The sequence below is a fragment of the Chiloscyllium plagiosum genome, chromosome 4 (assembly GCF_004010195.1).
Source record: "Chiloscyllium plagiosum isolate BGI_BamShark_2017 chromosome 4, ASM401019v2, whole genome shotgun sequence".
NCBI lineage: Eukaryota > Metazoa > Chordata > Chondrichthyes > Orectolobiformes > Hemiscylliidae > Chiloscyllium > Chiloscyllium plagiosum.
This window is the reverse complement of record NC_057713.1, coordinates 29,519,851-29,537,010: the sequence shown is the minus strand read 5'-3', so window position 1 is coordinate 29,537,010 and position 17,160 is coordinate 29,519,851. Positions and strand designations below refer to the sequence as shown.

The 17,160-nt window shown below is 39.0% G+C and overlaps 1 protein-coding gene across 1 annotated transcript in view; it reads left to right on the top strand.

Moving 5' to 3' along the window:
- The window catches only part of tg (thyroglobulin), a 354,658-nt gene that overhangs the window by 49,137 nt on the left and 288,361 nt on the right, over window positions 1-17,160 (top strand). Inside the window, exons 15-19 of the mRNA XM_043687541.1 lie at window positions 4,233-4,442; window positions 6,209-6,415; window positions 9,569-9,723; window positions 11,554-11,710; window positions 12,143-12,367. Coding sequence (XP_043543476.1) covers window positions 4,233-4,442; window positions 6,209-6,415; window positions 9,569-9,723; window positions 11,554-11,710; window positions 12,143-12,367 — 954 coding nt within the window. The remainder of the gene's footprint in view (window positions 1-4,232; window positions 4,443-6,208; window positions 6,416-9,568; window positions 9,724-11,553; window positions 11,711-12,142; window positions 12,368-17,160) is intronic.

Genomic DNA, 17,160 nt, shown 5'->3' with positions numbered 1-17,160 from the left:
TCACGATGAAGATACGATCACAAAAGGAAATTGGTGAGGTGAACAAAGAGAATATTAAACAAAAAAAACCTGTTCAAACCAAATGCCAATAGCTTGTCTAGAAATTCAGGGTAGTACAAAAGCTATTTGTTTAAAGGAGGGGTCATCTCCATAATGACCATTTACAAAATTAATAGTCACCCAGATGAGGTTATAGACAATGATCCAAATCAGCAGCATCCTTTTTGAAGGATATTCAGAAGGTTAGGGTTCCTCTGCATAAAGAAATAGATTTTTAAATGTCTACCAAACTTCCAAGTCCAAAAGAAATATATTTTGAAAGAATTATCAAATCTCTAGACTCCCTGCAGTTGTGAAGTTATAGACTTGGTGAGAGGTAAAATGTATAATGTAAAGTGTAAATGTCAAGGTAGTTATACAGAGTCATACAGTCATACAGCACGGAAGCAGACCCTTCAATCCAACCAGTCCATGCCAAACATAATCCCAAACTAAACTAAACTAGTCTCACCTATCTACTCCTGGCCCATATTCCCTTAAATATTTATTATTCATATATTTATCCAAATGTCTTTTAAACATTGTAACTCTACCCACATCTATTCTTTCCTCAGGAAGTTTATTCCATGTGCGAACCATCCTCTGTGTAAAAAACTTGCCCTTGTGTCTTTTTAAAATCTCTCTCCTCTCACCTTAAAAATGTGCCCCCTAGTCTTGAAATCCCCCATTAATGGTAGACAACTACCATTAACTCGGTCTATATCCCTCATTATTTTATAAACTTCTCTCCACCTCCTGTCCTCCAGTGAAGAAAGTCCCAGCCAATCCAGCCCTTCTTTAATACGTGAATTTAAAAGGAAAACAATGGGGAAAAGCTTGGGCAGCAATATTGTGTAAGGTAAAGATTCTGTAAGAGATAATGTTTAAGTTGCATTAACTTCAACCAATCTAAGGATGGAGGAAACGTCCACCTGGCATAAGGTTACAATGAAGACAGATGTGGCATTCCTGGCTCCTGGTTGTATTTATGCCTAACTATTATTATTGTACATGTTTCTATTATGCAATTAATGATACCCTGTTAGGTCAGACAGGTCCCTCTTCTTTTGTGTCCATGTAACAGTTTATCATTAAATATCCATTAGTTATATTTTAAAGCATTAATTCACTCATTTAGATTGATCACAACTATAGTCTTTCCATTAACCATGTATCAACAAAGGTTTATTGCATTCTTAGACTGGAAAGCCAGACAGATTTGCTGAGTTATATGAAATTATACACTACGACTTTTCATAGGGTTTCTTATTGATGAATCATTGGAAGTCAGCAGAGTTTTCAAGTTGAGGTGACAAGGAACAAGAACAATTTTATATATCAGGAAGTTAGAACTGACAAAGTTAATGATTGTTTTGTAGTTTTTAGCTTTACATTCATTTAGGGGATTTCTGTGAATTCTGGAATAGCTAATGGACTTCTAACTCAGTAATGAATAATATTACTTCTGTACATTAGTAAATTAAGTGGAATGACAAATATTGGCTCAGTTGGTTAATGAAGCATTGGACGTTACCAAATTGAATGGGAGGATGTGCCAAAGCAAATAAAAATATGGGTATCAACAAGTCTAAGAGGCTCTGTGGACACAAACGAAAATATTGCTGTTGTCACATTTGAAGTGCTACAGCTGCTTTCAGTCACTTTCTTCAGAAAAATTACACAGGCATTGGAATGGTTTCAAAGAAAGGCAGTAGAAATGGGACAGTGTCATAAATAATTACTCTGAAGAATATGGCATCCATTTCCCTGGAAATAAACAACACAAAACAGGATAACTATTCAAATATGTCCTCAAAATACCTGTGAATGGTGCTCCTCATGGTTCAGCGACTCTTGGCTGAGAAATTTGATAATTCCTACAGATATTCAGGAATATTCTGGATTTGATTAACTCCATGTGTTGAATTTGATACAGTCAACATGCAAACTTTGTGCTGACTGCTTATATAAATATGTGAAGAAAGTCCTAAATGATGTATTATTTCTCATCGGTGTACCTTTTAAGAGACACATTATGTCTTTATATCTTTAAGAAACGAGCTCATGACAACATCATTGTATCCTGACAGGTGGAGAAAGTGGGGTCTGCAGATGCTGGAGATCAGAGCTGAAAGTGTGTTGCTGGAAAAGCGCAGCAGGTCAGCCAGCATCCAGGGAACAGGAGAATCGACGTTTCTTCCTGAAGAAGGGCTTATGCCCGAAACGTCGATTCTCCTGTTCCCTGGTTCTATCCTGACAGGTGACTTTGCAAGAATGAAATAATTTATATTCATTCAGGCAATATCAGCCCTCAAGAAAATAGTGCTGAACCACCTTCTTAAACTGTTGCACACTGTGGGATACAGGGGCACCTGTATTGCTGTCAGGGAAGGACTTCCAGGATATTAACGGACTGACAGTGACTGACGGACTGATATGTTTCTATGTCATAATAGTGAGCGGCTCGAAGGAGAATGTACAGTTGGTGGTGTTCCTATCTATCCACTACCCTTGACCTTCAAATTGATAATGGTCTCAAGTATGGAAGGTGCTTTCAGAAAAGCCTTACACTGCATCTTATAGTTGGTATACACTAATGTCACTATGCTTTGCTTGTGAAAAGAGTGAACGTTGAAGATTGTATTCATCTGTTTTTGAACAAATAGACCTCAATGAGCTCCCTCATATAACAGTGGATTATAACTGGGTGATATTGTAAAAATTGTCTGCTTCAACCAGGAGCCAGACACATTAAAGTTAATAGGCAGCACTGGAAATGCAACTTTCACTTGTACAGTGCGGCTGTGATTAGAGGCAGATTTCAGTAAGGGCATCCTAAATGAAGTAGAAGCATTTGAGAACACTGGGTAGAATTTAATGCATGTTGTGGTGCATTGGTAAGGGTGTAGTGGCAGGACATCTAATCAGGTTGGAGGTTGGTGGGTGAGGATCCACTATCTTCCTTTCTGATTACATCTGTGACAGGATTTATCATGATTGGAGGACCATGAGTAGAAGATTAATAGCCAATTAATTGCCTCATTGCATGCTGCAGCTGAAAGGGAGGTAGGGAGCTCTCTCATGATCCCCACTCTGTAACACCACTCCCAGCTACTATTCGTCTGTGGCCTAGGATCCATCGTCAATACTAAACCTCAAGTGGGTGTCATACAGACAGCAGCCGCAGCCACCTCATCAATGGTATAGGAGTTGATCATCTGCCACTACTCAGTTAAATACTTGAGTGACACTCAACAGCATGACCCTTGTCTAAAAGATGTGATGCCAGGTTTTCACTGGCTCCTGCCTGACCCTTGACTCCACTCCACATCCACTGATTCTCACTCCTAAACACTAAACGGTTGCTGTGTCCTCTTCTGAGAGAGAATGTCTTCATTTCCTTCTCCTCCTCAGATTTCCACCACCCTGTCCTGAAATGTGTTGCGCCTGCTCATTTTCTCTCCTATGCAGTCAGACCCAAGCACTGCACCCATGTCCTAGATCCTTGAAGTCAGGACAAAATATTGCCAGATTATTTTCTATCCTCACATTAAGCAGGAAATGACAGGGTAAATCATTCTCAGTTACAGCAACATTGTTCCTGATTTTCTGGTTAATACTCAAGATAGTTCAATTTTACCTTACATTTTCTGCTATCATTTTCGATTGAACACATAAAAGTGAACTGGAATGATATTTCACAGGTTCTGTTTGGAATCCAAGACTGTTACTCATTCTTCCCGGTATATCTCACAACAATAATCTAACAATGATTTTGCAGGGTGGAAAGTTATTTATATTTTTAATTATTCTCATCTAAAAGAGCAAGGAGTCCAGTCAGGTCACCCATAGCCCCATGTACTAACAATCTAAATTAAATAAATCTAATTGCAGGCCTATAATTACTGCAGTGCCCTGTGAAAGATGCTCCTTACCTGTACCGCCCAATGGGGGAAATCAGGCTCATAATGTAGATACTTTAGCAAGAAAGTGTGTTAGGCCAGAAAGAGAGAGTTACCAATTAAAGCTAACATTATTAGCACCTCAAATCAAATTGTTAATGTTCAGAGATAGTCCAGATCAGCACTTTAAAAGTAATATAAGTGTTATTCTTTATCATAGCCAATTCCTGTAGTGAATTTGATCAAATGTAAACTGTGAAATTAATATTCTCCTTCTTTCTCAACCACTAGGTCCCAGCAGATGTGAAATTCTCAATAGTCAAGTGATGCAGCAGGAGGTGGGCATAGGGTACATCCCAGTATGTGAGGAATTTGATGGTTCCTTCTCTGCTGTACAGTGTGATCAGGGCAAAGGGAGATGTTGGTGTGTCTTTACAAGTGGTGAAGAAATCCCTGAAACAAAAGTCAACACAACAACTGGATTGAAACCTGCTTGCAACCGTAAGTTATCTGGATGCTCCCAGAGAAGTGGAAAACGTCCAATAAACTGTATTCAATAATGGAGAATAACAAATGATGCTGTGATACTCGTGATGGTGAAAAGTATCTGATGTGGCTTGGATAAGCTGTCTGCAGCCTTTGAAAAAGTCATCACTCTATGCTCCTTCTCTACTGATAGATGAGACTGCACTTCTCTGCTTCCTTCTTAACTATTTGTTGATAGTTTGAGGATCAACTCATGGTTTCCCTTCCCAATGCNNNACTTTCAACCCCCCCATAGCCTCTAAATTGTCAGACTGCTTGCCCAGCAACTCAAATGGATGGGTGTAAATTCTCTTTGATTAATTAAAAGGTTTGCAGCCATAGTCCCTGCTGCGACATCTGCTCCACTGCCTTTGACTCCATCCTTCTTCCTCACAAATGTCTGAGTTAGAACGAAGCTGTTCACAGTTTTATTATATTTAACCCCGAGATGAGTTTCCAACCATATATCCAAGCCATCACTAAGATCCTCCATTTCCATCTCTGAAACGTTGCCCAAACTAGCTCCTGCTTCTGCTCATTACCTGCTGAAGCCCTCATTTATGCCTTTGTTATCTTTAAAAGGTGTCAGCACTGGTAGACAGGGTTCTGAAGAAGAAATGTGGAATGTTTGCCTTCATTATCTGGGGCATAGAATATAAGAGGAAGGAAGTCTTGTTACAACTTTATAAAACATTGATTAGGCCACTGATGGAATATGGAGTGTTGTTCTGGCTGCAACACTATTAGAAGGATGTGATTGCACTGAAAAGGGTGCAGAGGAGATTTAAGAGGACGTTACCTGGGATAAAAAGCCTCAGTTATGAGGAGAGACTGGATAGGAGCAAAGGAGGCTGAAGGAGGGATCTGATCGAGATATACAAAATTATGAGAGACAAAGAAGGGTAGATCGTGATAATTCTTCCCCAATACAGACATGTCTCAGACCAGACGGCATAAGTTCAAGGTGAGGAGTAAGGGGTTTAGAGGAGATTTAGATAGAGTTCTTCCACCAGAAGGTTGTAGACTGGGGAATATCCTGTCAGAGAGGGTGGGCTAGACAGGTACTCACACAACATTTAAGCAATATCTGAATATGTACTTAAAATACCAGGCACAGTAGACAGTGGACCAAGTACAGTAAATAGAATGTGTGTAGTTTGGAGTTTGTTGGTCTGCACAGACATGGTGGGCTGAAGGATCTAAATCACTGCTGTATGACTCTATGATTCTGTGACTCTATCTTGCAGTGTAACTTCAGCATTTGTCTTAATGCAGGAATACAATCTTTTTTTCCTTTCAAAGGAATACTTCTTTCAAAAGAATGCTTCTTTCCGCTTTGCTGGCAAGATCAACATTTGTTACCCATCCCTAAATTGTTCATGAACTGAATTGTTTGCTTGGCAATTTTAGATGACATTTAAAAAATAACAGTCTTAATGTAGCTGTGAAGCCGTATGTAGGCCATATCTGATATGGATAATAGTCTTTAAAGGACATTGTGAACCAGACGGATTTTAATGATAATTGATACAGCAGTTTTTCTGATCAACATTGTCGGGATTGGCTTTATGTTCTAGATTTAAAATGTAGCAGCAGTATTTCCACCAAACCACCCCATTACCCGAAAAGCCTATTATGAGAAATTATTCTTCATCTTCCCCTGATTGAGAAAGGTTTGTGATTTTCTTAAATGGGTGATTTGGTTAAGGGGTTGTTAATGTCACACTATTTTGTTTTCCTAGGCCCACAGTGTGCATTACCCTTCAATTCTCCTGCTGTGTCAGATGGCATTGTACTGTGTAATGAGGTACCAATTGGTCAGTCTCTGCAACATTGCCGTCTGATTTGTCGTCAAGGCTACCAAAGTGCATTTGATGGGACAAAATTTGTATGTGATACACAGAACGATAAGTGGATTACAGAATTCCCACATCCAGAGGCTTGCCAGAGTAAGTATTATTTAACTATAATTTCAATGTTTTAGTCCAGAGTGTGGATTCAGTTCCAGAACTGAACTGAGATTGCCATGAAGGACTCTCCCTCTCAACTGTTCCCATCACCTGAGGCATAGTGACCTTCAGGTTAAACTACCTCCAGTTATTTCTCTCGAATGAAAGAACACTCTTATGTTTCTCTGGGACGAGGGTGATTTTACTTTACGTTTTGCAACTTCCTCCTAAACACTGGCCCTTTCTCTCTCACACACACTTGAATGTAATCCTTAAAAATTACCTGATTGACAAACTATAAACACTGCCCTTCCTCCCCCCAAACACATACAGCAGCCATTCTTCTTGACCCGTTCCACTCACACAGTGTTGGAGAAGGATTTTAAAGAGGAGTCTGAGTCCCATGTTCACAAATTGATCTTTATTCAGAACCCATTACCATGCAGTGTGGGAGAGGTCTCTAGGCCACTCTACCTTTCCCAATAAAGTACAGGATATTTATACATACCCCATTACAGCGGTTAAATGCAGTATTGACATCAGTGCTTGCCACATCTCCTCCGACGTACACATCCAATCCTGTGAATACATAATCAATGATGGACAACTTTATGGTCAACCCTCGGTCCTCCTATTATCTCATGATGATTGCCAGACTCCCTACCACCTGTCCTTGGGCTCTTACAATAGAGCTTATTGACCAGATTCCAATACCAATTGTTATGTCCCTTCCTAGAAATTTACCAGCTTCATTGCATACTTGCCTATTGCTAATGAGTTTTTAAATTCTGTCATGTAATTCATATTCCTTGCTAACCTTAATATGGAAGATTAGAAAGGATGTTAATTTTTACCAGTTGTTACAGTATTTGTAATATGAGTTCTAATATAAAGTTATACACCTAATTCTGCAATTCTATGACAAAACTATCAACTTCGCCAGCAGGTTTCCTCTTACCTGGCTTTGAAAAGTCAAACAAACCCAGCCTCTCTGTCGAGAAGCTGCCATTTACAACTTTGTCTATCTGCGTGTTGTAAGATGGTTTAAAACAGAAGGCTAATACCAGGATGGACTTTATTGTCATTACTTTAAAATTATAAACCTATCTTACCAATAACTCTCTTTAATGTCCTCCCAGAAGGTATTTTTATTATGCAATCTTTAATCTTGAAAATGTATTTCTAAAAGGAATACCTCTCAAACATCAATCATCACATTTCCATTTTTTAAAGTTGTTTTTCTCCATTGGTCAAAATCACCCCCTCCCTATCTCCTAATCAGAGATATTACCATGTCCTATAAACATTTTGAATTAGCTTCTGTTTAAGGTTTGGTTTATCCTGATAGCTACGACTAGCTAATTTGAGACTAGATGTTTTTCTCCACACTCAGACAGTTGGCATCATGGCAGACGAGTAGGATTTGAACACAAATCTCTATAGTTTTTGGTTGGCAGCCATGTTGTCTATCTTATCTCCAAAGAGAAGAAAATGAAACTTGTGAATCTATAGTATCTTCCACAATTCTGGACCTCTCAAAACCAGTTACAACCAATTAAGTGTCTTTGAAGTATTACACGTCAAGCAACTAAGTTGCACATAGCAAAATCTCTGCAATAGCAATGTGATAAAGATCAGATAATCTGCTTTAACAGTATTGGAATAAAGAGCATGGTTACGAGAAGGAAAAGTGTGAAATAGAATCATTTTTAATCCACTGGAGGGATCAAATTCTGCTTCAGTCTAAAATCTCAGCTGAAGCTGGTGCCTCCTTCAGGCCACCTCTGAATATTAGCCTGAATTATACACAGAAGTGCCCAGAGTGAGGTTTGAAGCAACATCTTTCCAAAAGTCAGTGCTGCTATTGGGCTAAACACAAAGCATATAATCTATGGTTTATTACATCTAAAATAGTGATTTGATTAAGTATTGAGACCATTTGTCTACACATTTTCAGATTCTTATGTGTAGAAGGTACAGCAGTCAAAATATTTTTCTTTTCTTGTTTGAAGACATATTATTGCTGGTATCATGTTTCATTGGAGTTAGCAGTCATTTGGATTCTAAATTAAATAACTATTCTTTACCAGACAATGGAGAGCATCATATTTGTGTTTTATTCTGACATTGCCTAATGTATACCATACATACTTCCATAACATTGCACTGAGGCTTTTTGCTCCATGCTCACATAGTGATTCATTACATTGATATCATTCTATCTGCCAAAGATGTCGCAAATTAATTGGGTACAGAACAGCCTCATATGATGCACATTTGCTAATTGTTGAAAAGCCTAATCTTTCAGGCAGTTTCTGCCACAAGTGAGACATTACAATTGTTACTGGTATCAGCACGTGTTGCTATTTCTGCTGTTAGCACTTGTTGCCAAACTACTGTAGCCACTGATCATCATGGTGGCACACAAAGGCCTACAGAAGATGTTACCATTTCCATCACTCATTGCTTAGTGGATTTTGGGCATGGAAATCATTTGTGTGTAAGAACTTTATGTAATGTTGACAGCATCCTTGAGGCAGAGCTTTGAGCATCTTACTGGTCTTCTAGTTATGGCTATCTCACTATGTGGAAACATAAATCAGAGTCCACACAATTAGCAGCTTTTTTCGTGCAGTAAAACTTGTTGCTTTTTTGGAATTTGATATTCTTGCATTTGTCCTAATGAGTACAAGATGGAATGTTTCAATTACAAGCCTCTTTATTTCAACACTACCCAATTTCTGTGGTATGAAGCGACTAGAGTATAGAGAAAATTCTCGGGTATGTGTCAGTTTTCATCCTGCAAATTTGCCCAAGTCAGTGAAATCACTTCTGTAAGTATTACTATACTTGGAAGATTTATCTTTCGTGGGACTGCCACTTTCATGATTTTAGATCGATCAAATTTCACTGGATAACATCAGACTTTGATGACTCAAAATGTTTCATTTCAATAGGAATAATGACGACAATAATAGAATGATTTAAAGTGAGCTATCTGATGCAGTGTTCACCAGTGACAATGACAAGAATCAAATATAATATCCCAATGTTTTCCTGTGGGCTGTTCTACTGTAAGAGGAGCAAAATATATAAGTTAGTGTAGTGTTTTGAGCTTATATAATTTATGAAAATTATGTTTAACCTTCACAGAAATCAACCTATTTCAAGTGGCTCTGGCACAAAGATGGTTTCAACTTCTGTTGCCTCCTGGGAAAGCATGTAACAGTGATTATTTAGGATTACTCAAAGCATTTAAAATCTTCATTACTGATGATCTGAGAGCGAGAGGATTTTGTCACATTCAGGTACTTTAGTAAAGACATACCTTCCTTTTTTAACCATTTTTCTTCTTTCTTGTGAAGATGTTATCTTGGCTCTGGTACTTAAACTTTGCCAATCCTTTGATACTTCACTTGTGAAGCCCAGTGCTGAATTTTAACAGACTGTGAAATCTAAACTTGGTTTTGTCCTTATCCAATGTCTGAACTTTTACATTTTCAATTACAAGTTACTGGTAATAATTAAAAGCAGAAATCTGAACTGTTTTACCTTTTTACACCACCGATAGTGACTTTAATATGCATTACTACCAAATAGAAGAGTTGATCTAATATATGTCTGAGTTCAGGTTTATATTGGACCAATGTACCTCTGGATCTAATGAAACAATTGCCCTCCTAAAGACCAGAAAGTCCCACCAATGTGGAACTTCACTTCTTTTACCTCAGATTACAACAGGATCTTGATCAGATGGGCACATGGGTTGAGAAGTGGCAGCTGGAATTTAATTCAGATAAATGCGAGGTGCTGCATTTGGGAAAGCAAATCTTAGCAGGACTTATACACTTAATGGTAAGGTCCTAGGGAGTGTTGCTCAACAAAGAGACCTTGGAGTGCAGGTTCATACCTCCTTGAAAGTAGAGTCACAGGTAGATAGGATAGTGAAGAATGCATTTGGCATGCTTTCCTTTATTGATCAGAGTATTGAATACAGGAGTTAGGAGGTCATGTTGCAGTTGTACAGGATGTTGGTTAGGTCACCTTTGGAATATTGTGTACAATTCTGGTTTCCTTCCTATTGGAAGGATGTTGTCAAACTTGAAAGGGTTCAGAAAAGATTTACAAGGATGTTGCCAGAGTTGGAGGATTTGAGCTATAGGGAGAGGCTGAATAGGCTGTGGCTGTTTTCCCTGCAACATCGAAGGCTGAGGGGTGATCTCAGAGAGGTTTATAAAATCATGAGGGAAATAGATAGGGTAAATAGATGAAGTATTTTCCCTGGGTTGGGGGAATCCAGAACTAGAGGGCATAGGTTTCAGGTGAGAGGGGAAAGATATAAAAGGGACCTAAGGGGCAACTTTTTCACGCAGAGGGTAGTACGTGTATGGAATGAGCTACCAGAGGAAGTGGTGGAGGCTAGTATAATTGCAATATCTGGATGCGTATATGAATAGGAAGGGTTAAGAGGGATATAGGCCAAGCGCTGGATTGGGATATCTGGTTGGCATGGACGTGTTGGACTGAAGGGTCCGTTTCCATGCTGCGCATCTCTATGACTTTATGATTATAAGAATTGGACTTTGCCAATGAAAATAAAAGAAAAAGGTATGCATTATTTTTGTGTGAAATAGCGCTCTCAGGGTAGAGCAATAAAGAAAAGTGGAAATGAAAGAGTTCATGAATGATGCAGTTCAGGCTATTCTACCGAAGTTGACATTGAGGTACTTTTAGGGTAAATTAAAGGTAAGATATTTCTCCATTGAAATGGTCTTGTGGCACAGTAGTGATACTCCTACCTTTTGACCAGAAGGTCCAGGCTCATGTCCCATCTGGTTTGATGGTATGTCATAATATGTCTGAACAAGTTGATTAAAATGACTTTAATCTACATTACAGCCTCACTCGGAGTATGTGATAGATTAGCTTTAGTCTGCATTTAATTTGTGCTGTTGGCAGTATAGGTAGTTTTGGACACTGGGCCCTCAAACTGAAAAGGAATTCCATTTCTCATGCTGGTGGTATTTATCTTTGCAAAGTACCTCAACTTTTGAATATTTGAGGGAAACCTGAAACAGCTACAAGGTTGAGCATAAGAGGAAGCAATAGGAGCACTGAATATTCCTATCTCTCACTAGGTGACTATTTCTGGAGAAACATTGCTGATCTCAGTATGTGATGACTCAACTGTGTCGGTCGGATGTTTGAACATAAACCACTTAGGAGTAAATGTTACTTGGAAAGTACAGCTTCAGGATATCCCAGTATCTGCTCTTCCTGATCTGCATGATATAGGTAAGATGCATTATGCATCAAATTTATGCATATAATCACAGTTACTGGATGAACATCATCAAACAATTTTCATATCTTTGCGAATCTCATGTGCATTTGTAAACTTTGGGTAAATTTTATTCGGGTCGAGTTTTATTATTATTTTGAAAGGAAATAAAGAGTTTCACAATTGAAGGACTTGAACCTGTCAAGGGCATAACTATCACGCTAATCACAAAGGCACCTCCAATACAACTTTAAATAAAAATATAAAGGACTGGAGAAGCTCATAGGAGTGGAAGCATTAAAAGAGAGAGAAAGAGAGATAACATTTCAAGTCCAATGGCTCTTCTTTGATTTTCCTGGGAAAACCTTTTTCTGTGCTTTACTTTTCCACAATAACTCTAAAACTCTTTTAAGTATTGACAAATTCATTTCTTTTTGCATTTGCAGAAAATGCTCTCCTGGGTGATGGGCTGATTAAACGTTTCACTGAACTGATTAACAGTGGGAACTATCACCTCAGTCTGGATTCCAAACAGTTTTTAGCAGATGTCTTCACCGATATTCCTACAGACCAAAGCCATGGCTTCCTACCCTCTGTCCACCTTGGATGTAGTGATGGTTACATAAAGATTTCAGTTACACAGAGAAGTGGTCACAATGTTAGTGGGTGTGGTAAGTATTAACACCCTTTAATGAATTCCTTGCAACTAAATCTCAGGGGAAGGAATTGCAAGAAAAACTCCTGCCCTCTATACACCAAATCAAATTTTAGGAATAATACTTTCAGCTTTTTTTTTCTGAGGTCAGACTGGATGAAAATAGTCTTTGACCTGTGATAACGAGGTGATGGAACAGGGTGCATTTCTACCTTTCCAAAATAAAGCAAAGAACTGTCAATGAAGGAGATCTGAAACAAACAAAAAACAGAAATTGCTGGAGCAACTCAGCAGGCCTGGCAGCATCTGTGGAGAGAAAACATGTCACTGGGGCCAATAACTCTGTTTACTTTCCAAAATGTTACTTGTGTAAAAGTTGGCATCCTACATTTTGACTTTTACATAAATATATATGTTCATTTAATGTAAGTTATTTATGCAACTTAATTTGTCAAGTTGCAACCTTTCTCCTCCTGTTTTGTTGCTAGGCACTGTGAAACATATTCTGATCTTTAGCTCAGTGCTTCCAATCTAGCTTGTGAGTTACATAGTTGCATATTAAAGCTCCAGAGCAGAGACTTGAGCACAAGGCTAGCAATGTAGTGTCGTACTGTAGAAATACTGCACTGCTGAAGATGTTGTTTTAACAGTTTCACAGAATCACAGAATTGTATGGATCAGAAAGAGGTAGACCACTGCCACAAAGCTAGTCTTTTGTTTTCTAGAAGCTGTTCCTTGCTCATGGATACTCTGTCTTTGATACTTTTCAGAGGGGTAATAAACCGGGCTGGGCTCTGATCAGTCTGGTTTGGTACAGAGATGAAAAGGAATTTGAGAGGCCTTTTGTTTATATGTAAACAGATGAGAATTCAGGCCAAAGTGGTCATGTTTTAGAAGTGAGATTAGTGTGTTGCTGGAAAAGCACAGCAGGTCAGGCAGCATCCAAGGAATAGGAAAAATCGACGTTTCGGACAAAAGCCTTTCATCGGGAATGAGGCCCTGAAACATCGATTTTCCTGCTCCTCAGATGCTGCCTGACCTGCTGTGCTTCTCCAGCACCACTCTAATCTTAGATTAGATTAGATTAGATTCCCTACAGTATGGAAACAGGGTTTTCAGCCCAACAAGTCCACACCGACCCTCCAAAGAGTAACCCACCCAGACCCATTTCCCTCTGACTAATGCACCTCACAGTATGGGCAATTTAACATGGCCAATTCACCTGACCTGCACATCTTTGGATTGTGGGAGGAAACCGGACCACCCGGAGGAAACCCACGCAGACACGGGAGAATGTGCAAACTCCACACAGACAGTTGCCCGAGGCTGGAATCGAACCTGGGACTATGGTGCTATGAGGCTGCAGTGCTAACCACTGAGCCACCATGCTGCCCCCACCCCCTGACTCTAATCTTGTCTCTAATCTCCAGCATCGGCAGTACCCACTTCCGTCATGTTTTAGAAGTGACCTGCATAAAGAGAAGGGAGTGGTCAACTCTCTAACTAGCTGAACTGAGCAGCTTTTATTTCAGTCTTGAGCTGGTGAGGAGTTCAACAGGGAGCTATGTGGAAACTCTCTCTCCCTTTTCTGCCCTTCAACTTCAACCTGTATGCATGTGTTCCATTTATACTGGGTTTTAAAGGGAGTTTGCTTCTTGGGACTGTTGTGTATATTCGGAGCAGCATAATTAAGTCCAGTTGGATCGGCATAGTTTTGTAGGGGTTTTTATTCTGTTCTTTGGGTTTCATTGTGTAATTTTGTGAATACACTTTTGTCTGTTTTAAAATCTAGTAGTCAACCTCGCTAACTTAATCCCAGCAATTTTCACTGTACACTTACCGAAACAAATTGCAAAGTTATGGTCTGAGCTGCCTGCTAAAGAATGTCTTGAGTGGTCTGGCTTAGTCATTGACACCATTCACCCTATCATGTCTGCACTGGCTGTCTGAATAAGCATATCAATTAATACCATTCTCCTGCCATCTCCCTGTAACCCTACTCACTTCGTTTTCAAACAGCACTTTCCATTTTAATTGCATCAATTGGAACTGCCTGCATCACACTCTCAAGCAGCACACTCCAGATTCTAACTACTTGATCTTTCAGGAGTTGGAACAGTTTCTCCCAATTTATGCTGTCCAGACCCCACATGACCTTTAAACATAATTTTTCTGTTTATTGCTGTTTATGTGACTGCTGTGCCACAAATTAGCTGTTGTTGCTCATTCCCATACTCCTAAGGTAGTTAAAGTACTTGACTGACTTTAAAACACTTTGAGATGTGCAGAGGTTGTGAAATGTGCTCTATGAATGCAACCTATTTTGAAAATTGCATTATTGTAGCTCCCTTGTGGGAAATATTTTATTTGAATGCCAAAGAGGCAATAAATGAAAAAAGTGATAGGATGACCAAGTCTTACGTGTTCTCAGAGCATGGAGATATTTATGAGATATGTTTGAACAATGGAGCACACAGAGCGAACAATATTGGGTTACATCAACCACTTGACCTAACTGGTCTATGCAATTTCAGAACTGACAGGCTGTCGACACCCCACACATCTTTTTGCCCCATTCTTTATTCAACTCTTGGTGACTCCTTCTATTCCTTTTACTCTCGTGTGCTTATCTCGATTGCATTGATCTTTGCTGTTTATTTCAACTACTCCTTGTGGTCGCACATTCTTACCACTCCTTTGATGAAGAGGTTTCTCCTGAATTCCTCCTGCAAGTTTATTACTGCCAACTTTATAATTTTAGGCTCTAGTTTTGAACTCCTTTGCAATTGGAAATATTTCTGCATGGATACTGCATTGGTTGACTTTTAATGGAGGTGGTAGAGCTGGTGAGTGCTATATGTCGAGTGAGCAAGAGTCCAATGTCCTTCTTTTAGTATCAGACCACCGTATTAAGTGCAACTCAGGTACTTAACTGAAGAGCAGCAGTCCTTCCCCAGGAGCAAGCACTCGTCAGGTGGAAGCTCTATACACAAAGTGGTGCCAGCCAATGAGTCAGCGGCTGCTGGTGGGATGATATCCATCCAAGATCCATTATTGCTGCTCAATGTCAGGCCCTATAGTGAATGATGGTAGGAGTCAGGGGCAGGGAATTCCTTTGGTGTGGATTGCAAGGAGAGATATAGATTCGCACTAAGGGCATGGAGTGGCTTTCAATTGGCACCCCCTTACTGATGCTGGGTCCCTTGGTTAGGAATTAAGTGCCTGGTAATGAGAGAACTACCCTCCTTGCCCACACTAGGAATTTACAAGCAATCCCAGATAGGTTTGCTTCTTATGCTTTCCAAATGGTAAGCTCCTGCTCAGGGTTAATGCTAGTGGTGGCAGGTTGAATGCCTTACATGGTTAGTCCCACATTTAATCTGTACGGAAGCATAGAGGTGGCAGAATCCCTCTGTACATTTTCCCACCCCATAAATTCCACCACTACCACTAAGCCTGAAAAAGGGAGACCGTTAAATTCCACCCATAATCTTAAAATCTCAAGTGACCAATCTTGTTTTCCAGAGGCAAAAGCTCATTCAGCCTTTCCTGTTAATTATCCTTTCAAGGTCATATCACCTGCTTTATCCTTTGAAAATGTGGAGTCCTGAATTGTGAATATTATGTCAAGTGTAGATAAACCAAATTCCATGTCAAATTTAACATAACTTCTCCTTGTGTTAATTTAATCTCCTTTAAATTAACCCCAATGTTTAGTTTCTACTTTTTAAAATGGCTTTATTAATCTGAAGCGCTAGTTTCAAAAGATCTGTGAACATATATCTCAACATACGTCTGGTCCATTTAGAGTCTGATTATATAAGCTTTATTCTTATCAAAATCCAACACCTTGTAATTAATTGTACTGTGAACAATTACTAATTATATACTGAATCTGTAGGTTTATTAAAGTCTTTGGCATTTTATTAATTTTTGTGTGTAAAGTTCACCTACTACCATCTGCCATTCTAAACTGATGTTAATTTTAAATTTGAAATATTACTTTGATTTCTGCGTCCAAATTGATAAAGTGAATTGTGAAAAACAGTGTCCTCACCACTAATCCCTGATTCTAATGGTTTTTGCCAGTTTGTGTAGTTACTCTTAATGTGCACTCTTGTTTTCTTGCTATGTAATTAGCTTGCTATGCTTTCTGCCATCTGTGTTCTGATTCAATATGCTCTGATTTTAATCATGAGGTTAATAATAAAGTATTTTTGAAAGTCCAATGATATATTACTGTTATCAAGAGTATCTCTTACTTCAGGATTCAGTGATTTTAGACAAGCCTAATACCATGCTGATTGCTCTTTTTTAATTGTGCTGGTAGCTGATTGTTCTATTTTAGCTTTAAATGATTTTCAATTACACCTTTGAAAGTAGAGATAGTGCCAGTGCAAACTGTGGAGCAAACAGACTCAGAGGATGGTGATAGTGGCATTGAAGTCTGACCAATGAAGCCCACAGCTGCAGATTTGTGAGTTCATGGCAGAGTAAACATCAATCATGGGACATAGGAAACCGAAATCATTTCTGTTTTGTACCTTATAACTAGATTAGTTAGAATATAGATCCAGCCTCTTCAGTGATATGATTTAGAGGTAGTTTGCAGAGGCCTATTTACTCTTCTACACCTCATTAAATTAAGTTTGAACCAAACATGGACAAAAGAGCTAAATTCTAGTTGCTAAATGTCACTAAATCTGTGCAATAGTGTACTGGCAAATTTACTATATGCCTATGATCCATTTTTACCTGATCTTCTGAGTGCTCACTGAGATAGTGCATAGGGAGGCTTGATATGTCTCT